Source organism: Gambusia affinis, linkage group LG24 (assembly GCF_019740435.1).
Source record: "Gambusia affinis linkage group LG24, SWU_Gaff_1.0, whole genome shotgun sequence".
In the NCBI taxonomy this organism is placed as follows: Eukaryota; Metazoa; Chordata; class Actinopteri; order Cyprinodontiformes; family Poeciliidae; genus Gambusia; species Gambusia affinis.
In genome coordinates, this window is record NC_057891.1 from 710,599 (window position 1) to 737,061 (window position 26,463).

The 26,463-nt window shown below is 42.7% G+C and overlaps 3 protein-coding genes across 4 annotated transcripts; 1 reads left to right on the plus strand and 2 right to left on the minus strand.

Annotated features, from left to right (window-relative positions):
- Positions 1–374: 374 nt before the first annotated feature.
- Positions 375–5,544, minus strand: LOC122826963 (ras GTPase-activating-like protein IQGAP3). 2 transcript variants are annotated; one of them, XM_044109387.1, is made up of 14 exons: positions 5,416–5,544; positions 4,453–4,540; positions 4,157–4,313; positions 3,960–4,037; positions 3,797–3,873; positions 3,666–3,733; positions 3,474–3,587; positions 3,227–3,405; positions 3,028–3,109; positions 2,851–2,955; positions 2,661–2,770; positions 1,213–1,307; positions 999–1,128; positions 375–929 (listed from the first exon to the last, which is right to left on the minus strand). In XM_044109387.1, the coding sequence occupies exons 1-14, from the start codon at positions 5,438–5,440 to the stop codon at positions 900–902; spliced, it is 1,338 nt and encodes a 445-aa protein (XP_043965322.1). In that variant the 5' UTR covers positions 5,441–5,544; the 3' UTR covers positions 375–899. The 2 variants fall into 2 exon arrangements, with proteins under 2 accessions (XP_043965322.1, XP_043965321.1); XM_044109386.1 differs by having other exon boundaries at positions 999–1,150.
- Positions 5,545–7,008: 1,464 nt separating this feature from the next.
- dph3 (diphthamide biosynthesis 3) lies at positions 7,009–8,235 on the plus strand. The gene is made up of 3 exons (XM_044109397.1): positions 7,009–7,262; positions 7,681–7,755; positions 7,948–8,235. Exons 1-3 carry the CDS (start codon positions 7,155–7,157, stop codon positions 8,014–8,016), a joined length of 252 nt encoding a protein of 83 aa, XP_043965332.1. The 5' UTR covers positions 7,009–7,154; the 3' UTR covers positions 8,017–8,235.
- An 834-nt stretch (positions 8,236–9,069) lies between these two features.
- pomca (proopiomelanocortin a) lies at positions 9,070–10,933 on the minus strand. Its single transcript, XM_044109395.1, has 3 exons — positions 10,729–10,933; positions 10,375–10,495; positions 9,070–9,622 (listed from the first exon to the last, which is right to left on the minus strand). Exons 2-3 carry the CDS (start codon positions 10,489–10,491, stop codon positions 9,185–9,187), a joined length of 555 nt encoding a protein of 184 aa, XP_043965330.1. The 5' UTR covers positions 10,492–10,495; positions 10,729–10,933; the 3' UTR covers positions 9,070–9,184.
- Between the last annotated feature and the right edge of the window lie 15,530 nt (positions 10,934–26,463).

The window sequence follows — 26,463 nt, forward strand, 5'->3', positions numbered from 1 at the left end:
TCCCAGTTGGTGTTTTCTATCATTACTGGTTTTCAGGGAAGCATCATTACATGACGTTGGGCGTCGACATCACCAGACGAAACGGAACCAGGTGGAGCAGGACAACAGGACAACACGTAACTTCACTTCCCTCAGAGATTAGGAAGTAAAGAAGAAACCAAAGAAAAGAAAAAACTTAAAATCAAACCACCAAAAAATTAAATACACCAACAAAATTCTAATCTAAAATAATTTATAAGTCTGTCTGCCACAGGAGAGGATGGAAGAGATTTAATCCAGTCTCTAAAAATGAAACCAGATCTTCCTCCTGTGACTGAGTCACAGATCAAAGGCTGCTGCTGTTTCCTTCTAATTCAGGTTAAATGTTTCCTTTGTCTTGAGGTTTTTCTTTCTTGTCGTTAATAAAATAGTCATCAGATATTCTGGAGGAATTACCCTAAAACACATGATCTTGATCTCCAGAGGAATATTCTGCTAGAATATCTATTTATCTCTTTTATGATTGGTCCGTCCCAGAAGACATGATGATGGTTTGTTTTCCATCAGAGTCGTTTCTGATAAAGAATCTTAGATTCTTTCCATTGTAGAGATTTATCCTCTGTCCACTAGTATCTCACATGATGGTCCATTATTTCCGTCTCTTCCATCTGTTGAACTCATCTATCCGGTTCTCATGATGCTCCAGCTCCATGTTTTCCCTCCAACTAGCAAAGGTTTCCCATCTTATGCTAACGTAATAATTCAGAAATCAAGACATTCAGATTTCTCCCACTTCATGACTTCATGTCTTAATGTCTTACAGAACACTAGTTTGGGTTGGAACCGTGCTGAGCAGAACCTTTTGGGTCCTCCAGAGGAACCTGCCTGGTTTTACCTTGAACTCCTCCACCTGCTGTAGACTACTGCCTCCTGCTGGCCACTGGAGGGCGCTGTGAAGGACCAAACACACAGCAGCGTTAGAGAAGGAACACAAGTTGCTCCAGGAGGAGACGGATCACCTTCCCGCTGTCTCTGGGCTCCGTCAGGAAGCGGAGGATCCGGTGGACGAGCTGCTGCCTGGTTCCTCCTCTCCTCAGCGCCAGGATGGAGCAGATGTCCCTCAGCGTGGCCCCGGGGAGGACAGAGCTCCTGGGGGGACACATGACCAGACCTGAGGAGGAAACGGGTTTCTCCTTCTCTGATCTTCATCAGAACCGGAGCACCAGAGGCTACCTGAGCAGCTTGGCCCGTTTCAGGATGAACTCCTGACTGTCGGCATCGAACGGGAAGCCGTTGAACCGCCGAAGGTTCTGCTTGATGGATCCTACCTGAAGGAAACACAGAACTGTAACTGAGCGGGTTCTGATGGGAGCCACTCAGATTAAAGAGTTTCTCCCAGAGCGCCGCGTCCCTGAACTCTGACCTTAAACCGTTTCTCTTCCTGTCCCTTCATCAGCGTTTCCCTCACAAACAACCTCCTCCTCACCAAACTCCATCTGGAGCCACAGAAACCAAGAGAAACAAACAGAAACGAAAAGAAACGAAAAGAAATGAAGAGAATCAAACAGAAACAAACAGAAACCAAGAGAAACGAAGAGAATCGAGTTTCACAGGAATACATCTCTGAGTTTGGATCACTGGATGGAAAAAGGTCTTTGGTCCAAAAGACATTTTCTAAATGATGGTGGAGATCGGTTGTCTCATGATGAATCCTGCTCACACACTCAGTTTAACACAGTGATGAACTCTGACCCCTCTGCAGTCAAATGTCTGGTTAAAATAGAAACATTCAATCATCTGTTTAATTTCACCTTTTGGACAAAAGTCATTCTAACAAGCAGATGCATCAGCATCTAACTAGTTTTATATTTCCTGTCAGAACAAATAAAAACTCCATTTTAAATCTGTTTTCTGATTCAGGGGTCAATAAGTGGAGAACTGTTGACCTTAAATAACCTCTAAGTCCTAAAACTGAACAAGTTCATTTTAAAATTCTCAATATTTTTCCATCCAGGGAATCTTTAAGACAAAGATTCAACTTTGATTCCAACAGCTGGACCTTTTGTGACATTGAAACTACAGATCATCTCTTCTTCTGGAACATTTTGGAGAAACTTCCAGGACTGGATCTCATCCAAACATTTCCTGCATCATCCTTTAAAAAGAGAGGATGTAATATTTAGACCTCATTCTGAACAACCTGCTGATCCTCACCAAATTCTTCATCCACTCCTGGAAATAAGGAAATAGAAATCCTGACTTTTCAGCCTTTAAAAACCTCCTGATGGTCAAACACTTCAGAACCTTAAAACTGATGAAAAACAAGCAGAAATACAACTTTAGAACATCTAGAATGATCTGCTTATTGTCTTTTTAAAGCTGCCTGTGTTTCTATGAACAGCGCCCCCCACTGGCAGGGAGTCAGCACATTACAAGGCTCACTGCTCCAGAACCTGCAGCTTTATCTCTGCTCTGGTTCTGATTGGACCGGAACGTGTCGACACCTTCTGACGGTTTGTGGAGGGAAACGGGAAGCGGCTCGGATCAGAACCAGCAGCTCTGAGGTTTCCAGACTCCTGGATTTTTCTGCTTCCCACCACTGATATGAGAACATGGACCCGTCAAGAACTGGGTTGTTCCAGTGGACTGCAGAGGTTCTACCGGGTCCAGAGGTCGTGTACCTTCCCAGGCAGGTTGAAAAGGACGTAGTGGAGGGGCCTCAGCTCCGCCGGGTTCCTACTGCCGAGCTGGTACCTGGTCCAAGGAATCTGACCCAGCCTCTGTCCACTGCCTGGAAGTATCAGAACCATCAGTCAGGCTACAGTCCCGGATCAGAACCGGGCTGCAGAACCAAGCTTCTTCGAGTTGTACCGTCTGCCACGTTGACCTCCGCCCTCGATCTCGGAGCCTCGATGGCGAACCGGTGGACTGGCCTCCTGGTCCGCTTCCCCACCAGGATTTCTCCCAACCCGGCAGCTGGATGCAGAGTGTTAGTCAGAACCGCTGCAGAACTCTGAGCCCAAATGGATCATCAGTCCCAGTCCTCACCGTTGACGGTCCGGACAAGATTCTGGATCTCATTTTGACTCAGGTTCCCCTGGACGAGTCCTGAGTCCCTGGAGGAACCAGCCTGACACACACACACACACACACACACACACACACACACACACACACACACACACACACACAGGAATCAACAGCTGATTGGATGAAAGGGTTCTTTCTCTGACCAATCAGATGTAACCTGCTCTGCTCCAAGCTCCGCCTTCCTCCTCCAGGCCTGCTTGAGCGCCTCCTGGTAGGTGCTCATGTGCGCCTCCTGCAGGCCGGTGAGGAGAGCTGCAGGGTTCCTGAGGGCCTGGGCCGTGGCCTCCAGCTGGCCCCGGGCCACCGCCGCGTTCACCGCATCCACGGCCGTCTGGACTGGAAGACGACCGCAGTCAGCTCCACGGGTCCACCTGGGAGCTCCCAGCCAATCAGAGCGCTCCTACCTGCTGCTGCGTCCACAGACAGCTCGTCAGCCAGGATGTCCCCGATGTCCTCAAACGACTCCATGGGGTCACGGTGCTGACTCAGCTCCAGCTCCATGTGGTTGATCTCCTCTTCTGGGGACAGTCACATGTCACCAACACTGCTCTCTGATTGGTCCAAAGACCACAACATCCACCTGGGTCAGCACTTACCAGTGAAGCTCACTTTTCCTTGGAGACCAACAATGGGCGGAGCCAAGGCTTGTTGGGACAGGAAGTTGCTGCAGAGACACACGAGACATGGCAGAGGGACAGATGGACAGAGGGACGGACGGACGGCGTACCTGAGAGCGTGGATGCAGTGGATGAGCTTGGCCATGTTCTTCCCGTTGTAGACGTCGATGGTCTCAGGATAAAACACCTGGAAACAACAACAACCAACCATCAGTCAGTACAGAAGCTGATCAGCTGACCAATCAGTGACCAATCAGGTGAGAGTTCACTGACCGACGGCAGGCCCACTGACATCATGGCGCTCCTCCACAGGTTGATGTTTTCTGTGTGTCTGAACTGCAGACCAACATCCTGAACACACCAATGTTATTGATCAGTGATTGATTATAGAATCTGTATGAAATAATCAGATTGTGGAACTAGACGTTGTAGAAACATGTGGCTGCAGACAGCTGGTCTCAGAACCCGACCTGGTACCACTGCTGGTCCGGGTCGTAGATCCGCTCCAGCGGGACGTCGGCGGGAGCGAAGTGGTGGCCCAGCTGGGCCAGAGTGACTCCGTTCCTCAGAGTCCTCTCCAGCTCCACTGGGCCGGGAAGCTCCGCCCCCAGAACCGCCTCCATCCACCTGAGCAGGAAACCACCAATCAGAAAAGATTTAATCCGGTTTTCAAGTTTACCATCTGATCCATCTCAACTCCCAGAATGCACCAGGTTAATGCATCAACACGGCAGCACCAGGTCCAGTTCTGGTTCTGCTCACTGACCTCTTAGCCTCCTCCAGCCTGCACAGGTAGAGGTAGGCCACGTTCTGGAGCCGCTGGACGTCCATCTGATGACCAGTCAGACGGCGATCTATGGAGCCACAACACGCCTTCATTCAGCTTTACAGCCAAGCTGCTTAGTTTTTAACCAGAATTTTAACCCAATGCGCCCCCTGCTGGCCCAGGCCCTGAATTACAACTCTGGAAACGGTTCATGATGTTTCCAGTTTTTACTCCTGGAAACAGCTGACAAGATGGCCAGCACTAGTTTTGCTCTAGTCTTACTTGTTGTATTTCAACAGTACAGTTTGTCTCATAGGGCCCTCTGGTGGTTGGAAACTAAAGTACAGGTCACCAGAATGAACTGGTTTTGTTCCAGTTCATTCTGCATAAGAACTGATTCCAAGCAAATTTCATCCACATTAAAATTTAATTATTCACGTACATAGGTTAGCACATAACAATTTCAAATGAAATCCACAGATCCAGCATGAACCTTGACCTTTGATGACCGCTACAAACATTTTTATTAATATCTTCAAAATGATAGCTGCACAAATGGAACTTTTTGCTGCATCATCAATATCTTCAAAGCCGAGGCAGCTAGCATCGCCCAGCCGAGGCAGCTAGCATCGCCCAGCCGAGGCAGCTAGCATCGCCCAGCCGAGGCAGCTAGCATCGCCCAGCCGAGCTGAGGCGAGTAAAGTCTGGCAGCCGCAATGTTTGTAGCACACTGAGGGAAACGGACCAAATAGAAAATCTGTCTGTTTTAGAGCTTCGTGTTTATATTGTTCTACACTGTGTTCGGTTCCGTCTAGTAAGGTTCTGTTTTCACAGCAGAGATACTATAATGTTAATCCATAAACACCGACACAGACATTACATTATTAAACCAGAGTCTAAACGGATTATAAAATAGAGGAATAAAAACACTTAATGAATAATGAACAGTTAATAAAAACTTACAGCGGTCTCTTGCTGGTTCAGACATCTTTGTTTCTCTTTTTTACTGCAAAGAGAAACAAAGTTCCGTAACGCGTCTACTACTGCTGGAAACTATTCCCATCTTATCGTTGACATTTCCCGCCTCTTTATGACTGCTCAATCATTCTCCACTTCCGGTGACAAGGTTGCCGTTGGATTCTGGTCTTTGTAGTTCCGTCGAGACAAATAAACGTAAACTGACCCAGTAACATTTAGGCTTTGACGTGCCCTTTGACCCCCACAGACTCGCTACGAACGAGATGTTTTAACACGTTTTTTTTTTCCTTCCACAATTTTGCTAATAGTATAGAAGGCTGGATAAGAAAACTTTCAGAAGTTATTCTTTTCTTTGTTTTAAAGGAAAATCTCAAGTTACTCAGAGTGTACACTCCGATAAAATCCTGCAGGCGTCTGCTGCGGAGTTTTGACCTTTAACCCTAGAAAAGAGTTTTATACATAAAGCAATTTATTTAAAACCTGATTATAATTCACTTTTTAAAAAATTCTAAAAATAAACAAATGTTATTTCAAGGTAAAAACATTTAATTGAATAATTTCTTTGGCAGTGCTGCCTAATGACAATGACAAGGTCCCCTCGGGCACCGTGTTGGTGACCCCTGGTTTACATGTTAGCAACCCGCTAACCGGCTTTCCGCAGAGGTTTTAGGCTTTAAAATATGTGGGAACTCCAGCTATCACAGCGTAAATATAGTAATATTGTTTTACCGCTACGTACAGCTAATGCGGGGAGGAATGGCGACTTGAAGAAATGGCCGCAATTAACCGCAATAGCATAGTTAGCGGGTTTTCTTCTCTTGGCTTTCTGTCCACACAATGAAACGAGCACATAAAGCAGTTTGGGTTCTCATTTCAACTTTAGAATTTTTAGCCAAATTCTTTTTTTTCTTTATCTGTTGGTGGTCGACGAAAACTACAGCCTTTGTTTTGGGAGCATCTTCAAGACACACCTGCTGCTGCCACAAACTAAACTTGGTCTGATTTTTAAAGTACAACAGTTACTGAGCTCCGCAAGGGCAGACAGTGGCAACTTGCTCTCTATAACAGGTTAATGTGTGATTCGGTTCGGTTCTGGTCCAGTGGGGAGATTCTCCATATTCCGGTCTGGAGCACAGCAGCAGCTGCCGTCATTTCTCCGCTCATTTGCAGCGACACTCAGCAACGGAGAACCTCGAGGTTCTGGTTCTGATGGACTAAATTAACTTTCTTTTTTTGTGTCTTATATACAATTTTCCTTGCACAAACATAATATATACAATCAGATAATGAACTTTTTTTTTTAAATACAAACGAAAGATAAAATTCCCATCACACCAAGCTAATATTATGTAGTTGTGGTGTTTTATACTGCCGGGGCAGAACAGCAGCTCAGATCTCTGACCAGCAGTGCTTAGCTTAGCTTAACTTAGCTTAGCTTCTCTGCTTTTCTCTTTATTTCTGTCGAATCTTCAGAGAAACGAGCTGCTAATTCTCGGTGTTCTGACGATCAGTGCTACCCGTCAGATTTTCCTACGGTACCACACACCTGTTCTCGAGAACTGTGGGCACCACTGATCTAAACAAATCAAATGATTTGCAGCTATTCTTTAGTCGCCACCGCCTTCGTCACGGCGTGAGACGGAAACGTCATCACTCTGCGTCGCAGCCCGGCTGGAATCAGCGTGTCGCCGTAAATAAACGGCTGATGGTGTCTCCGGTGAAATATGTCGGTGTTTCATGATGAGGTGGAGATTGAGGACTTTGAGTTTGACGAGGAGACGGAGGCCTACTACTTCCCTTGTCCTTGTGGAGACCGCTTCTGTATAACCAAGGTGAGCTTAGCCTCAGCGCCCCTAGCCAAAGTCCATAGAAAATCTGTTGATTTCAACATTAACTCACCTGTAGGACACACTCACACTGACCTACTCACAGAAATATGCCTTATTATTGATAAGTAAAGTGTTCGGCTTGATTCGTCTTTAGCTAATGAGACATTTCTCCCCTTATTTGGAAGTTGTGTTATTTTTGCCTTGTAAGTTATTTTTCTGTTATAAAACCTTGTTAGCCGAATTTTAAATGAATGCTTGTATTTAATTTCATTTTACACGTTAAGTATTTCTGTTCTTTACATCCCACTAAACTCAAATCCTCTATAAATCATGCTGGATATATCTATCTTGTGGCATTTATTGCAATAAGTTGACCTTTGACCTGCTGGTTGATGTTGAGTCGCTGTTGGTGTTTTTAAAGGAGGACCTGGAGAACGGGGAGGAAGTGGCCACATGTCCCAGCTGCTCACTCATCATCAAAGTCATCTATGATAAGGTAGCTGACTGGAACAAACTTGACCTTTGACCTTTCCAGGGGGAGGTTATGACAACTCTGAGTATGTTGGCCCAGAGTTACATTCGCTGACCTTAACTCTGGGTTCAGATACTCTGAGTGGTGAAACCTGGAGCAGATAACTGAACCCAGTTGAATGTGGTTTCTGTTCTAAAATGTTTTTTTGTTCTTCAGGAACTTTTCATGTCTGGAGAAACTGTCGAAGCTCCATCAGAACCTAAACTGCAGCGAGTTCAGACCTGAACCAGAACCTGGACTCGACTCAAAGCAGCCGACAAAGTGGAAACCTCACCCTGCATGTCTGCTGGCGGTGCGTTCGGGTTCCACTGGGAAACGCCGGACTTCTCCAGGATTCCCTGAACCCGTTTGTTCAGACCAGAACTGCGTCATGTTGGCACCGAGCGCTCCGTTACACAGCAGCCAGATATAATACTGTGTTTTTAATAAATCTGGTTAATGTGGTTCTGATCCACTCGGCTCAATATTTCCACTTTCTAAACAGTTTTTCCTGCTTCAATTCAGACTTTCTTCAACTTTCTAGATCAAATTTTCTCACATTTAAAAGCGAATTGTGTTGAATTTACAGCAACAGGGTCACTTCTAGAAATGAAGATTTATCTGTCCCAGTTTGAAAATGAAATGAGGAAAAAATCTGGAAACAAAATAAACAGTAAAAACGTTTCAAAGCATCATGTGGACAGGATGAATGGATCAGAGGAGAAATATATATATATATTTATATCAAAGGAGGAGGTGAGACTGTATGAAAGGGACCAAATTATAATAAAACATTCATTTCTAATGACTAAGTAACTTTAATTTGCAGCTGAACTGAATTTATGGAGATATTGAAGGAATGAAAGTCATTCATCTGGTTTCTGTTCTTAATAATCAGATCTTTGTTTTAAAGTTCTGGTTCTTCGGACCGATTCCTGCAGAACCTTCACTTTATGTTTCTTGGAGGTCTGAACAAAATGAATGTTTAGGTGAAAACAGAACTTCTGTTCTGGTTTAAAGTGACGGAGCTTTAAAACATCCTGAGTCGTTTTTTCAGGAGGATTTGGAGCTTCAGACGTTGAAACGTCCCGACAGGTTTCATCTCCAGGGGGGAACGTGTGAGGAGAACCGAGAACGGTCCAGAGAACCGAGAACGGTCGGTCCATTTCTGGTTCAAATGGAGTTAAAACCCAGTAAATGTTTGTTATTTAGTTTTAAAGTTGAATTTAATGACCGTACTTTGAATAGGCCACTGACCTGCTTTTAAAGAAACAGAACAAAAGACAAACACGTCTTTCCTTTTGCTTGCAAATAACCCATATAATAAATACAGTTATTTACACGGAGGCATGAATATGAAATCCCTCGCAGCGTCTGATTGGCTCACCCCCGGCGTGTCGCAGCGTCTGATTGGCTACATCTGCTCCTCCTTGTTGATGATGTTCTTCAGCAGTGTGACCAGCGGTTTCTGCCGCCCTTCCTCCCAGCTCTTCATGAATCCTCCGTAGCGTTTCCCCGCCGGCGGCCCGCTCCAGCGGAAGTGCTTCATCTTGTAGGATCCGTCCTTCTTCTCCTGCAGCAGCTGCTCCTCCTCCTCCTCCTCCTCTTCTTCGCTGCGCCTCCTCATCTCGGCGGGGAACGCCTCGGCCGACTCCTCCTGCACGCCGTTGGACGTGTAAACCTTGACTGGGCGGCGTTTGCGGCCGACCGGCTTCCCCCAGCGGAAATGCTCCATGGAGTAGGAGCGTTTGGCCTGCGGGGCGGTGGGATCAGGGGGCGGCGACAGGTGGGCGTCGCCTGGGACCAGGGGCGTCTCGGCCGTCAGGTCGGAGCGACAGGCGTGGATACAGTCCTACCAACCCAGAGGACCAGATCCAACTAACCCTTCATGTTGTTTAAAGTTCTAAACATAAACATTTCACTGCAGCACATCTGAAATATTCACTGATCAATACCGATCAATAAGACGACTACCGCACAGCATTCTGGGGGATGTAGGCAGAGGGAATGATCATTTAATTTAAAAAGTATTTCAACCAAATAATCTTCACAACAGATTTAGAAAAATAAAATAAAACTTAAACGGGATTTTCGTCAACGATTCTTTTCAGTTAAACTTTATGGAACTACATTGTTCTCAACAATATAGGTTCATTATCAATAAGTTATTTTCCAATAAAAACGTTTTTTTCAGAAAAAAAAATAACATAAAATCAAAATTAAGCCTCATTTTTTCACGTCATTTTAAGTTCATTGCTGATCAGATCATGGTGATGCTGCCTCCCACCAGCAGGTGGCAGTATTTATTCAGAACTGAACAGTTCATTTGGTTCATTTGTGGTTCAAATGGAGTTCAAACTCAGGAAATGTTTGTGTTATTTTCCAGATCAGATTTATTAGTTTTAAAATGTCACAAAATGCATATTTTGTGACATTTCTAAGAAGAAATATCATAAAATTCACTACAAATATTTCTAATTTATCGGATCAAGTTATTATTTCATTTTACCAGGACCTTATGGAAATCAAATATTTATTAATATTTAAGAGTTTAAAGTGATTGTGATGTGAGTTTAGATTAAATAAATATGTCAATATTTTTACCATCATGCTGCTCTCGCTGTTCAGCTCCTGGCAGCTCAGACTCTCCCAGCATTGGCTGGCCGCTCCTCTGGCTCCGCCCACAACCACCACGGCCACCAATAGCCACGCAGGACACATGATCCTGTCCACCAATCAGAAGCCAGAACAGTTTATCTCATTATTATCCACCTTTAGTTAAAAAAGGAGATGAATATTAAATACTGAACATTTTTATGACTGTAATAAATAATCAAACTGAATAAAATAAAACATTTTCAGATTCCAAAACATTACAGTTTATTTTAAGGTTTTAACTTTTCTGTTTTTTTGAATCAAAACATTTTAATTTCTGATGAGTGAAAAATTAAAACTCACCAGTTTGATGTTTCTTCTTATTATTATTATTGCTGGTGGATTCTGGGAGGTGAAGACTTCTTCTTCTTCTTCTTCTTGGTCGCTCTTGTCCTCTGAAGCTTGGAGCGGCTCGTTTATATCCTGCCTGTCAAGGACACACACACACACACGGAGCGTAGCGTCATCCATGGTGGTCAAACACACACACACACACTACCAATCAATGGAGCATCTTCCTCCCTCCTCTTCCTCCCGTCAGAAAAATTTTTTCCTCCCAGTTTTTATTTCTTTATTCTTGTATATTTTATGACGTTTTCTCCACTTTCAGGGATTAATAATAATCTAAGCGTGTCATGTGTGACCTGAGTGAAAGGTCAGAGGCTGGTTTGTTGGATTAGCGCCCAGGTGTGATGCAGTAACTGCGGCAGGCTGGGATTCAAACCTGCAGCTGCTGCTTTTGTTCGCCCTCAGCGGCGCTAATCACCCGTTAGCTTATTTTCCAGGAAGTTCAGCTGCTCTTCACTCAGCAGGTTTTCCATCACAGACTTTAGTCAAAACACCAGGAGTCTCATCTTAACGTTCACAGCTCATCAGCTAATCCGCTAACTATTAGCTTAGCACTGCAGCGTTTTGCTAACCTGGAAACTTTTAGCTTCCTGTAATCACTTGGCTGGTTTGCTTATCAATTCAACAACTAATCAGATTGATCAGTTATTAAAATAATCATCAACTAGTGTAATAATCCATCAATCGTTATCTGAACTCTACAGACTCAGAAATCTAATCTGAACTTTCACCTTTTAATCCCTTCAATCCAACATTTAGCTGACATTTTACTGCTCTGGTAAACCAGTTGTTGCACTGAATTAGCATCAAAGTTAGCATGTGGCGACAGTGGGAGGGAATAACTCACCTTAAACAGGAGCTGAAACAGCTCAACGGCGCCGTGTGAGCGCCATCATGAGGAGAGAAGAAGAAGTTTCTCTACCAGGTGAAGGAAACGTTTTAAAGAACTTCTCTTCATTTATTTATTTTCCTCCAGTTTGAATCTAAATCAGATTTTAAATCTATTTACAGAATCATTTAAATCCAGTCAGCACTTTTCTGTGGATGTAAAATAAATATTCAGAAGCTAAAAGCTGGACCTGCTAGCGGCTAGCTGTTAGCAGCCAGTCAGGAGCGCCTTGTATTTCCCTTGCTGCTGATTGGCTGAACCCCAAACAGGGAATATGAGGAAGGCCGTTAGCGTTAGCATTAAGGTTGAAACGATTCCTCCAGTGATTCCAGTTCCTCCATTATTAAAAATCCTCCAGGAACATTTACCTGTCTTGAAGCTTCATTAATTAATCTTTTAATATTTAGCCACCGTGTTCCAACCAGGACATTATTTGCGTTGCGCGGAGCTCTGACTTCCTCCTCTGAGTTGTTGACCAAAGCTAAGTGTTAGCAGCATAACGTCCAGTGTTCAAGTTCGGCCCGAGGGGATTTTACTGACTGGTGATGACGCCCGGGGGTTTCATGGTTTTTGGGGACCAATAAGCATCTTTACACTGACCGGCTCCATGCCTGGAGAACGGCAGCCTTTCTCCTCCAGAGCTGCAGGTTCAGAGCTGCAGGTATTTACACAGGTGAGCCGATGGACTGAACACGGCGGGCGGCCGAGCAGCCGATGGTTACAGTGGAAGTGCAGCTTTACGGACGAACCGCACAATAAGTTCATATGATCCCGGTGTGAAGAAACGGCCGGCAGAGCCTGGTGGCGGTTCGTGGCTGTAGACGAGTTCCTGACTGTGAGGAACTAAAGTATCATCAACATCCCGTATCGCTCCCCCAGCTCTTACACTCCTGCTCTGTTTCCTCCCATCTTACGTTCACCTGCCCCCCAAACTCCAGGTGACATTTCCTGTTTTCTCAAACCCAGAGCTGGTCGGGTTATGGGGCGAGGTCAGAGGTCATCTATCAAACATAAACATAAAGATGAAGACAGAAACTAACAGCTGGAGCACAGAGGTTTTTTAGAAGTGTATCTGTGAGGCTCTTTATTATGAAACTGAATATAATTTCAGATGTTTGTTGAACTTTTCTTAAGCTGTTATTGTTACAGGTTAGTTTTCTAAACTACAGGAAAGTTTCTGTTAGAGAAGCTAAATATGAAAACCTGGACTGATGTTGGGATCTGATAGTAACTCTGGTGTCACTGTCAGAAATCACTGCTAAATACACATTTATCAATATTTTATTTGATCGTTTGTTTATCAGATTACTTGATTAATCATAAGAATAATCAACAGATTCCTCGATTACTAAAATATTTCTTTACAACAGACCTAGTTAGCGTTAGCGTTAGCTGCTCTGGTTCTCAGACCTCAGGAGACTTTTGGAGTCTGACGAGTTCAAATCAGCAGCTGCTGAGATTTCAGAGCAAAAATCTCAAATATTCAGAATTTAACGTTAAAATCCCAGTTCAGACAAAACATCTGGAGTTAATCTGATTCATTTATCATCAAACTTTAATTCCCTCCAGCTGCAGAAACCTTTTCCTGACGCAGATCTCTGATCTTTATTTGTTTTTATGAAGCAGAAATTCAGTTTTTCATTTTCTGAAGGGTTGAAGTTTGGCTACTTAAAGTCGTTCAGATAGAGAATCATTTTCTTCTTAATGGACTGACTGGACGCAGAACCCATTAGGCCCTCAGCCTTGAACATTCAGTCCATTAGAGACACACACACACACACACACACACACACACTCTGATCTCCTGGAAAGAAAAAAACAAAACAGGAAGCGATGAAGTCAGAGCAGAAAAACTTTTCCTGTTTTTAACTTTATTTTTTTAGCTTTATATTAAAATATTAAACATATCTGAGTTTTATAAAGTATTGAAGATAAATTTAACTCATTTATCACTTCATTCTTCATTTAAAGGATTAAAAATTAATTCTCTTATTAATGTTAATGGTTGAACTAAAACATCATTTCTTAGATTTGGATGTGAGGCTGAAGCAGTTTTTGTTTTTCTATAAATCATATTTTATAAAAAATGTTTCCAGATCTTCAGCAGCTGTTAGATTTTTGGTTTTTCTGAGAATTTAAAAACATTTTATGATTTTATTCCCAACAATAGAAATAAATATTAGATTTAATTAATCCTCAAATGCTTCAAACCAACAGAGTTCAGATCATAAACTCTAAATGCTGCCGGTGAAGTTTCTCCTATTTTTATGTTTTAATAAAAATAATTAGAGGATTGACGGTGCAGTACTGCAGGACTCCAGAAGGTGGCAGCAGCGCACCGAGCGCTCAGCTTCCTGTCATCCTGAAGCTGAAGCTTCAGGAAACCAAAGAATCTCCAAACATTATAAAAACAGTTTCTGATCAATTAATACCTGCACTTCCTCACCATCACCAGCAGGTGGCGTCGTGTCCCAGAAGGAAGCGGATCAATAAACCTTCGTGTTGTGAATGACGTCACTGTACTGCAGAATAACATTTAATTCAGATTTCCATATTTATGGTTTAAACAGAAACTAATGATGTAATTCCCCCATGTGGCCGCCAGAGGGCGATGTGACCACAGACATGAACAAATTAATTATTTTAAAAATGAAATATTTTTGAAGTAAATAACGTTTTTCAGAGAATGAATTATTAATATGAATGATTAATTAATGATGTAATGTTGAGTGGGCCAAAACTTTTACTAGAAGATTATTTTATCAGCTGGATAATAAATGTTATTAAATCATTTCACACATAAATAAAATTAATACAGAAAATAAATAAAAAACCTTCCAACTCAGCTAAAATGAGGAAATAATAGAATTTAAATAGATTTAATAATTTGCTGCAGTTTCTACTCCAGATTGATCCCAGACCATAATTATTCATACCCCGAGTGAGGTAATTATTATTATTATTATTATTATTATTATATCCCAGGCCTGTAATGGCAGAACTTAGTCATATATTTATATTCAAGAAATCAAGAAGGAAAAGAAATGAAAGCAAAGGTGTGTGTGTGTGTGTGTGTGTGTTTCCACCTCACTGAGCAGTTGACCCATTTCCTGACTGAAGTCCCTGAGGCTCTGCCTGTCGGGGGGCGGAGCCTCAGGAGGTCACATGACCCAAGTCAGGATTTGATTAGACCAGATGTGACGATCCGTGTAATTAAATTAGAATCAGGTTTCATTATTATTATTAATTATTATTATTATTAGTGTTTCTCTAATCAGTTTGCAAACAGCAGAAAATATTTTTACTAAATGTGCTGAACCATCATTTTATTTATCATTTAACATAAAGTTTCTATTTATTGTAATTTATTAGTAATAAAAAACAAAACAACTTAATAAACTTAATCAAATGAAGCTAAAGTTTAGTTTGTTTATTTTATTGATTATTTACAGATAAATGAAGAAATAAATCAAATCTATAACTTTAATGAAAAAGAAAAATACTGGAGACGCCAGAATAGTTTCAACTTGACTGATACAGACCATTAAAACCATTAAAACCAGTAGAACCATTAAAACCAGCAGAACCATTAAAACCACCAGTAGAACCATTAAAACCAGCAGAACCATTAAAACCAGCAGAACCATTAAAACCAGCGGAACCATTGAAACCAGCGGAACCATTGAAACCAGCAGAACCATTAAAACCAGTAGAACCATTAAAACCAGTAGAACCATTAAAACCAGTAGAACCATTAAAACCAGTAGAACCATTAAAACCAGCAGAACCATTAAAACCAGCAGAACCATTAAAACCAGTAGAACCATTAAAACCAGTAGAACCATTAAAACCAATAGAACCAGTAGAACCAGTAGAACCATTAAAACCAGTAGAACCATTAAAACCAGCAGAACCATTAAAACCAGCAGAACCAATAGAACCATTAAAACCAGTAGAACCATTAAAACCAGTAGAACCATTAAAACCAGTAGAACCAATAGAACCATTAAAACCAGTAGAACCAGTAGAACCAATAGAACCATTAAAACCAGCAAAACCATTAAAACCAGCAGAACCATTAAAACCAGCAGAACCATTAAAACCAGCAGAACCATTAAAACCAACAGAACCAGCAGAACCAACAGAACCAGTACAACCATTAAAACCAGTAGAACCAGCAGAACCAGTACAACCATTAAAACCAACAGAACCAGTAGAACCATTAAAACCAACAGAACCAGCAGAACCAGTAGAACCATTAAAACCAGCAGAACCAATAGAACCAGTAGAACCATTAAAACCAACAGAACCAGCAGAACCAGTACAACCATTAAAACCAGCAGAACCAGTAGAACCATTAAAACCAACAGAACCAGCAGAACCAGTACAACCATTAAAACCAGCAGAACCAGCAGAACCAGTAGAACCATTAAAACCAGCAGAACCAGTAGAACCATTAAAACCAACAGAACCAGTAGAACCATTAAAACCAGTAGAACCAACAGAACCAGTAGGACCATTAAAACCAGCAGAACCATTAAAACCAGCAGAACCAATAGAACCAGTAGAACCATTAAAACCAGTAGAACCAACAGAACCAGTAGGACCATTAAAACCAGTAGAATCAGTAGAACCATTAAAACCAACAGAACCAGTAGAACCATTAAAACCAACAGAACCAGTAGAACCATTAAAACCAGTAGAACCATTAAAACCAGCAGAACCAATAGAACCAGTAGAACCAGCAGAACCAGTACAACCATTAAAACCAACAGAACCAGCAGAACCAGTAGAACCATTAAAACCAGCAGAACCAATAGAACCAGTAGAACCATTAAAACCAACAGAACCAGCAGAACCAGTACAACCATTAAAACCAGCAGAACCAGTAGAACCATTAAAACCAACAGAACCAGCAGAACCAGTACAACCATTAAAACCAGCAGAACCAGCAGAACCAGTAAAACCAGCAGAACCAGTAAAACCAGCAGAACCAGTAGAACCATTAAAACCAACAGAACCAGTAGAACCATTAAAACCAACAGAACCAGTAGAACCATTAAAACCAGTAGAACCATTAAAACCAGTAGAACCAACAGAACCAGTAGAACCATTAAAACCAGTAGAATCAGTAGAACCATTAAAACCAGCAGAACCAGTAGAACCATTAAAACCAACAGAACCATTAAAACCAGCAGAACCAATAGAACCAGTAGAACCATTAAAACCAGTAGAACCATTAAAACCAGCAGAACCAATAGAACCAGTAGAACCATTAAAACCAGTAGAACCATTAAAACCAGCAGAACCAATAGAACCAGTAGAACCATTAAAACCAGTAGAACCAACAGAACCAGTAGAACCATTAAAACCAGCAGAACCAGTAGAACCATTAAAACCAACAGAACCAGTAGAACCAGTGGAACCATTAAAACCAGTACACCCCTTACCTCTGACGTTCTGTCTGTCTCTCGGCGTCTCGGTCCAGCTGGGCTCACGGAGCGGAACAAACGGCGCCACCTTAATCCGATTATCCACCGTGTGAACTCCGCTTCCTGAGACGAGCAAAGATGGCCGCCAGCATCAAGACGGCGCCACGCTGCGTTGGCTCCAGTCGCTCCAGTCGTGGTCCCAGTGGGGCCGGCGGCTCCAGATGATGACCCGGGTTCTGTTCGGTCCTGTGGATAATTCCTGTTTCTGCTCAAACTGAGCCGAGATGCTGCTGCTGCCAACGTCACTGAACACTGCGGCAGCCGCATGGAAACGTCCACTTCCTGTAACGCCGCTGACCCGTTCTGCTTCCTCACACTGGACCGGACCGGACTGTGGCCTAAACAAAACCTTCATCACATTTCATCAGTGAACCATCCTGAGGCGATCAGATTTCAGTTCTGACCCGTTTTAGGAGCTCTGTCACTTTAAATGCTGCATTTACACAAAATGGCTGCAAACAGAAGCACAGGCCAAACACCTTTGAAAAGCAGAAGTGGAGCCTCCTGTACAGCCAACCAGAAAGCAGCAAGAGGTTCCTGGATGGTGGGGTTGCTGGGTAACGGGCCGGTCTATATTTTAGGTTTTATTTGTTGTATATCTTATTTAAGCCCAGCAGCACTGTGTTGGTTTCTGCATCATAATCTGTTTTAATCAGATTAATTTCCCTGCAGGAGTTTTAATTCATCAGAATTTCAACGCTGAGAGGAAAATTTTACAGTGCTGCCGACAGCAGCGTTAAGTCAGCCGGCCTGATGGTGGCGCCATCAGCTCCAGATGTTGATGCCCAGGAGTTTGTTGAGACCCAGATTTGTCGGATCAATCCGTCGCCGGCGCCGAGACGCCACGGCAGTAATTACCCGGTGATTAGCCGATGATGTGGAATGGCTGTGAATCTGACTTATTAACGAAACATTAATTGCTGTGTTTCATAACAGCCAGCTGGCTAATTGTCCTGTAATTGGTTCAGACTCTGACGGCGTCTGTGCCGCCGCCTGAAGGCTCGTTGTGGTGAAAACACGCTCTGCTGCTTTCAGCCGGGAAATCACTGAGCATCAGGCTGGATGCTGGGAGAGAAACGACTCCAGAGCCGGGATCACAGCACCGACCAGCACCGCTCTGCTAACTGAGCTAACGGCTGTGAAGCACGGTGGTGGCAGAGTCATGATGCCGTCTGTTCAAACTAGACGTTACCAACTGTTTGTCCTAAACTTTCTAAATAAAAAAAGTCAACAGATCTAATAACATTAAGTTTATCTTAAAAATGGAAGAAGATTAGGAAAAGTCTGACATTCAAAATTTAAATTCTCATTTTGGCACCAATTGTCTTCCGTAGAAAACAGGAAATAAAATGAATACCAAATAAAAATCATGACATATAAATCCTTAATTACATCACAGATGATAAAATGGTACAGATAATTATAATAATAATCTACTTGTAATAGTGTTTATTTCAGCTCATCACTCAACCTCACACACACACACACACACACACACACACACACACACACACACACACACCTGACCTGATGAGGATGATTCTGCCTCTTCATCCACCTTGACCTCTGACCTTGAAGTGTGCGGCCCACGTCACACATCAAACCCAGATGACATCTGGCCACGCCCCGTCATGGCACCCTGAGCCTTCAGACGCCATACCGCTGACCTTTGACCCCTGCCGCTGCGCTCATCAGCTGATGAACTATTCAGCAGAGAAGCTGCTCCGTCCCGGCAGCTCCAACTGGGCCGTGATGTTCCGCCATGTTGGCTCCATTAGCGGGCAGAGGAGCCCCGCGCCGCCCCCGCCGCTAATTACGGAGTGAGCGATGGCGGCCGCGGCTCGTTACGGCCGCAGCAGAGCGTCGCTCTCCCGGCTAATGATGCCGGATCCGCGGCGTTTCATCGGCGGGTTAACGCGGCTCTTGACTCCGGAGCCCAACCCGCCGCAGACTCATTACCGGCCGGGGAGACATCACTCAGCCCGCCGCTGCAGACTACGGAAGCCCGTAGGAGTCTGGATCAGAACCAGTGTAATGAGTTCACTCTGCGAAACACAATCAATTCTCCGTACTTAGAGTAAACATGCAAACTGTTTGACATGAAATTAACTGACAGAGAATCGAAACATGGAGCCGTTTAATGAGCCGAGGTTAAATGAATAAACCCGAGTATGATGTAATTGAAGAATTATTATCTTATCGTTATGCTAAGAAGGAATACAAGAGAATATAAGCTGAAAAATACAAAAATAAAGACATATAAGAAAAAATTTGATCCAACTCAATTAACCCGCTCCAAAAGCAGGAAGTGACTACAACGCAGAGCATTCTGGGTAAATACAACCAACGCTAGTGTGCTAGCCTAGCGCTAGCAGGAGAAACGGTTAGTTTTCTTTAGCCAAAGAAAAATAACGACTAAAATCTTTTTTTTTTTTTTTCCACCACCAGCGGGTCTTTTGTGGCTCTAGTGTCTCTTATATGACAATAGGCTGACAGGAAAGGGGGAAGGAGAGGGGGAAGACATGCGGCACATGTCGCCAGGTCCGGGAATCGAACCCGCCGTCGAGGACTACAGGCCTCCAAATGTGGGTTGCGCCCAGGGGTCTCAAACTCCAGTCCTCGAGGGCCGCAGTCCTGTAGTTTTTAGATGAGCCACAGGTACAAAACACTGGAATGAAATGGCTTAATTACCTCCACTTTGTGTAGACCAGTTGTTCTCCAGAGCCTGAATTCTCCTATTCAGGTGCAGCAGAGGCTCATCTAAAAGTTGCAGGACTGCGGCCATCAAGGACTGGAGTTTGAAACCCCTGCGACGCCACCACAGCACCCATAACCACTAAAATCTGACGCCTCCATCTTGTTTCCATCTGGTGAAGAAGGAAGTTGCTCTCAGTGTCTTCAGTGGTTCTTGGTGCAGCGCCCCCACAGGCCAGGAGGGGAACAGCTTTTTCAGATCGTTAACAGTGAAGTGTCAGATGATGAGGTCATGCCTGGCTTTAATTATAGATATTAAAATAATATTGGTGATTTGTATTGTTTATTTTAGTCTTTGAAACCAGCTGAATTTAGTCCAGAGTTTTCCTCCTTTTCCAGCAGCTGTTCATATTTATGGAGCTAAACTTTGTAGATTTAAAACAAGCTGAGATTCATTTTAAAGTTTAATTCTTAATGGAGCAAATGTTTCAGGTTTTTAGAGAACTGCAGCCTCGTTTGTCTTCCTCTGCTGAACCTGGCAGCTATGACCAAAACATTTGAGTAAAATGACAGATTATTCCTTTAATCTGCGGCCGGACAGGAAGTGAGTCTCTTCAGTTCCTGTCCGTCTCTCAGCTCTCATTAGGCCCGTTAGTGGAGACGCTGAAGCAGAACTAAACGCTGCTGATGCTCAGCCAGCGATCTGTCACAGCTCTTTGATTGGCTCACAGCAGAAACCCGAGCGCTGCTCCACAGAGACTCACCTCTACTAAATACTGTCATTTAAAAACAACTAAATAAACTAATTCATCTGTTTATTATTAGATTAGATCTTTTTAGACTGTCACAGGCTAAACGGAGGTTCAGGTTCCAGTCATATTTTCTTCATGTCAGTCATTTATTAATGCCACAGTTCAAACTATTTAACAAACTAAATATTAACTAAAAATATTACACATGACATACACAGTTTACAAACTTAATATTTAGTTTGAAACTAGATATTTAGGCAACATAAATACGATCACTTCAGGTCATCGTTTCTTTTTCTACCGTTCAGAGTTAGGAGTCAGTCTGAACCCAGAATTTATTTTGATAGTCCACTTCCTCTAATTAAATTTAATTTGCTAAACATTTCATTTGTAAATTCAGTTTTTATTTAATTCAGAGGTAAATATTTGGTTTGGAGATAAATTATTAGCTTGCTTGCTAGCTAAAGTTTTAGCTTGAAATTAAATGCTTAGCATGCTAACTACATGTTTAGGTTGGAGCTAAATGTTTATTGTAGAATAGTGTGACATTTAGAAACGAATAAAATGAAAAAACTGATCCAAATCTTTTCCGAACGGCTCCAATCAGAGCAGCGAAGATTCAGGAGGATCACCTGGAATCACCTGGAATCACCTGGAATCACCAGTGAAGGTCAGTGAAGGTCAGTGAATCCCATCGGTCTGGTCGCCGTAATGTGAGAACGAGGCGGTGGACAGGAAACACCAGGTGCTAACGAGGTTACGGCGGCGCAGCGTTTCCTGTGAGAACGCGTTGAGCAGACAAGGCCGTCATTCATGCTGCTGGTGTCGGACGGAACCACGTCGGGTCAGACGGGCCTCGTGCTGTAATAGGAGGCCACTCCGTCCAATCACAGGAAGCCAAATTTAGCCGCCTTCTGCGCTCATCCAGACTGAAGCTGCAATAATTCAATCACTGCATTCTGGAGGCTTTGAGGTAAAAACGGCCTGATGTAATTAGCGCCTCGTCTCCCTCGTCTTCCTCGTCTTCCTCATCTGTGAACGCAGCAGAAGCCGTCTGTTCTCACTGCTGCTGCAGGCCCAGGTCAGAGGTCACGGGGTGACGGCACCTGATTCACAGCAGATCCAGTTCTTTGAGGAAACGATTCGTTTCTCTCTTCTGTAGCTCAGAAATGTAATCTGAACATGGGAAAGTTTTCTATGATGTCATGCGTCGCCGTGGGAACGTGGCCTCGCTGCAGAAGCGTCTCCTCTGACCATCGCAGGTTTTTCTGATTTCACAAATGAACTCTGACCTGATTCCGGCTCCGGTTCCCTCAGGACTCCTTTCCCCTCCATCTGGGTTCTGCTAACCAGTGGAAACGAGGCGCTGAGCTGCAGCTGGGCCCAAACAGGAAGTCCTGATCCACCGCCGAGCCGCCACCGCCGCCCGGATTCATTCCATCACTAATCAGCTGCAGTGACACAAAACAACGGCTCCACATGAAAGACAGCGCTAATAATAATTTCATAACAATAATACATAAGATTATGTTTGTAAAATCTACATTATTCAAATGAGTTGACAGTTAATCTGCATAAAGATCCAATTATTTACCAAGTCAAAAATAAACCAAACATTCAAATAATTTAAATATTGAACTCTTCAAATTATCATGTAAACATCTGATTATTGATGGATCTAATGTATCATTTTATTACTGAATTATTGCTGGTTTTTATGTTGATGCTGGTTTTATTTTTGTAAAATTGAAGGAAATAAAGATTATTTATCAACAAGATAATTACATTTAAATGCTATATTGAAGAGCTAACTACTAAACATGGCCTTAGTTTATTTATGTAAGGAATATTAATACATTTATACTTTCATTTGTTTCTTTGAACACGTGAACTAAAAAGTGTTCAGTTTGGTGTAAAGCTGCAGTTCCCGCCGCGGCCTGTAGGGGGCGCAGCAGCAGCATGCCGTCCTGGTGCTGCTGCCTCCGTGTTGAGGCGGTTTATGACGGGATCTGATGACTTTAACGACGCTGTAAATCCAGCTGCTCATTACCAGCTTTTATTCTGAAGGGTTCAAATTAAAAGTTAATCTGGGCTCGTAAAGCCGCGTCCTCACAAAGACACAAACCTCTGGGTTTTATTCACACACGACTGAAGTTTAACATCCAGCCTGATGCTCACTGGAAAAATGTATTCTGACTTTTCTCAGGAAATTCAAGAACAAATAATACAAAATATATCTTTTAATTTATTTATTTACCGTTTTTCCAGTGATTCTTCCCGTTTTAGTGTCACTAATCCCAAATCAACGTTTTACTACAGATAATCTGACTCAACTGGTCCCTAAGAGTCTGTCTTTATATTTCTGTTTCTGTGGAAATCGAGACATTTTCATATAAAATTTGTTTCATTAGTGCTGCCCCTACAGGCCGAACGGGGGAACTGCAGTTTGAACCTGAACAGTTCAGGAATCGAACCGTTTCACTTCCAGTTCTGGATCAAGTTGTTTGCAGATGATAACCTGCTGTTCCCGTAAAAATAGAAAAAGATTTTCAGAAGCTTTTTGATTAAAAATACATGGAATTTAAAACATTTCTGTCAAAATAACAAACTGCTGGTTGATCAGAACATCCCAAATCCATCCAGCCAGTTCAGATAATCTGGATTATTCTCTCTGATTCAGATTCAAGACGATAACTCAGATCACTGAAAAACACAAAATCTAACAAATCAGTTTGTTTAGTTCAGAAGGAAAATATATGAATAAACCTGAAATGAAACAAAACTCTCATATCGATCAATATCAGATAATAGGAGCTTCATTAGAGCCAATAATTCATCAATATTGATAAAAACCTCACAACTCCATCATCAGATTGATTTAAATAAGCTTCTGTATTTTTCTATATTTTGATGAAATTTTAGTTTCATTTTACTTGAGCTGAACCGACACATTTACACTGTAAAACCAAACAGAACAACTCAGTAGGATTTAATGTTTTTAGTTAAGCTAACAGACAAAGCACTAGTTAGCTTGGTTAGCTTCATGCCGACCCGATCGGGCCGGTTCTGGTTCTGAGAAGCTTTGGGCTGAAATGTTGGATTAATTAATTGCTGGAGCCGTAAAGAATTTGAATTAAAAACCATAAAAATAAAAATCTGAAACATTTTCAGTCCAAAAAGGTTTTTTGTTGCCAAATTTTTAACAGAAAATTATTTATAGTTTTTAATCTATTATTAACTGGAGCAAAGGGCTATGTAATGTTAGCATTAGCTGCTACATGTTAGCATTTAGATCCTATTTTAGCTTAGCATAGCTTCTCTGATATGCTAACTGCTTTTAGCTAAACTTGGTCAATTCAAGAAGCAGAAATGAAGAAGGCGAAGCCGCTTCTTCGCTGCTGCTAGCACATGTAGCTGTGCATCAGATTTATGGTCCCACCAGAAACGTGTGAACACAAAGGTTCCACTCTAAAAACTGATTATGTTCAAATTAAATCAGTTCATCAAAGTTAAATTGTTACATTTTAAATCTGCTGCTTTATTCTGATCTAAACTCAAAAACATGAAACGGATTAAAATTAACCTGCAGATTAAAATCTGGATTTCCTGGGCAGATTAGCCTGAATCTCCCCATCATGGCCGCCTGCTGATGTCCCAGGTGAGCAGCTCCTGTCGGAGCCTTCATCCTCACCATCGCCTTCATCAGCCATAATGGATGGCAGCGCCGCTCGCCCTGCGTGAGGAAAGGTTTAATTAAATCACAGTCCAATCATAATCCATGTTGTTAATTAAACTGGATAATTTATAAGTACAAAAGAGGGTATTTATTAGCTGCTGGTGGCAGCGCGGCGCCGTGCGCGGCGCCTCGTGCACGGCGCCCCACGCACACAGCCGCTGCCTCCAACCTTTTACTATTGATGCCTCGGCGTGATTGATAATGAGACGGCGAGCGCTGCTCTATTTGTCTAATGGCGGTGCAATTAAAGGCCTTGTAAATGACCCGCGCCTCGTTTCATCCTAATCTATGGAATTTTGATTGAATTTGTCGGCGCTAATTGAAAAATACTGCTATTTAATGTCTGCACTGATCAGGCTCCGTAATGACACGGCGTCCCGGTGACCCCGGGGGGGTGGGCGGCCCGCTCATGCATGTCCTTGACTCAGAGGGGGGGGGGTCGGGGTCAGAGGTCACATGTGTCCCCTCTGATGCGTTTCCACGCCGCTGGCAGTGATGAGCTGCTGCTGAATTGATGAGGAGGTCGTTCCTCCGTCCATCAGCACGCAGCCTGGAGGAGAGCAAACACTGGGATGTACGGCGCCACGGCAACGGGAGACGGATCGCCAAATAATCACCGTCCTCTCCAGAGTCCATCAGCGGTCCGGTCCGGTCCGGTCCGGTCCAGTCCGGTCCGGTCCGGTCCGGTCCGACTCCATCTCCAAACACAAACCCAGCAGGGAGCAGAACCTGCAGGCGCCGTGAGAAACGGGGCGTCTGATAGTTTAGTTTCTTTTCATTAATGGTAGAAATGATCTCAAATATTCATCACCAATGTGTTTATCTGAGAATTGATTATTAGAAGAATTAATATTTCAGAATCAATCTTCACATCTCTGGAGAGACAAATAGAAACTTCTTGTTGTTTTAAATATTATGTCATCAAATCAAAGATGTTTCTAAATGACATTTTAAATCACATCCAGTTAAAGAGACGCTGCCTCCCACCTCCAGGGGGCAGCGTCTCTTCAGCTGCCTCAGTATGAATAATTATAATTCATGAGCACAAATACTGCAAAATTCATTGCAAATATTTCTAAATTATATATACAAAATCAGTGATTTTTATTACAAAAAATAGAATCATTAAAATCCTGGATGAACTCATCAAAATGTTCAGATATTTATTCATATTTCAACAGTTTGTTAATGGATTCTGGAAGAAAACATTCATCATGTTTATCTGTCCAAAATAACTATTTGAATTAAAGATTTCTGTTTCAACAGCTTCTAAAATTTTAAATCAAACTCCTAGAAAACTCCCCAGGACACCAAACTACCTGGTTTTTCATGAAAACATTATAAAATATGGAATCTCAAAATTTCATTCAATCAATTAAAAGTCAAACTAAAAACAGTGCAAGAAGATTTCAGTTTTAAATGATCTGAAAACTTTAACAGCTGAAGTTTGGATGTAAAACAGATTTTATTTTGGAGGAATTGTTCCTGCTGTGAGGAATCAAATATTCATCTTTATGTTTTTAACTGGTTTTAAAATCAGAACAGACTCGTGCTAAACGTGAGCCGTTACCTCAGAACCGATGGGTGATGATCTGCTGGTTTCTGACGGGTCCAAATGTTTCTTTGTGTTTCTGCTGAAAACAGAAAGTATTTATCAGTGAACCTCTGGGTTTGAAACTCAAACTTTCATTTGATTTATCAGATTAACAGCATGATGAAATAAAAACGCTCAGAGAAATTAAACTAAAGTTTTCTGTGAAGTTTACTGTTTATAAAGTCAGAAAAAAAATTAACACGAAAATATTCTAAAAAAACGGAATATTTTATTGTTGGCCCTAATCTTCCTCCGTACTCCAGTTTCTGTCCATCGGAACCAAAGGTTCGGGAAACCAGGATGAAACTCGGAGTGTTCTCAGAAGATGAAGTTAAAGTGTTTCACTTTCACTCCTGCGGCCCCCCGCTGAGTGGATCCGGATCGTCCACGAGCTTCGGCTCGTCACCTGACATCCGCCAATCAGAGGCCGAGGGAGGCGGCGTCCTGGCGCTAAAGGCAGCGCAATTAACCAGAGGGGAGCGCAATTTAAATCCAAAACAGTTGCGGAGGCGCGCAGCGGCAGGAAACTCACA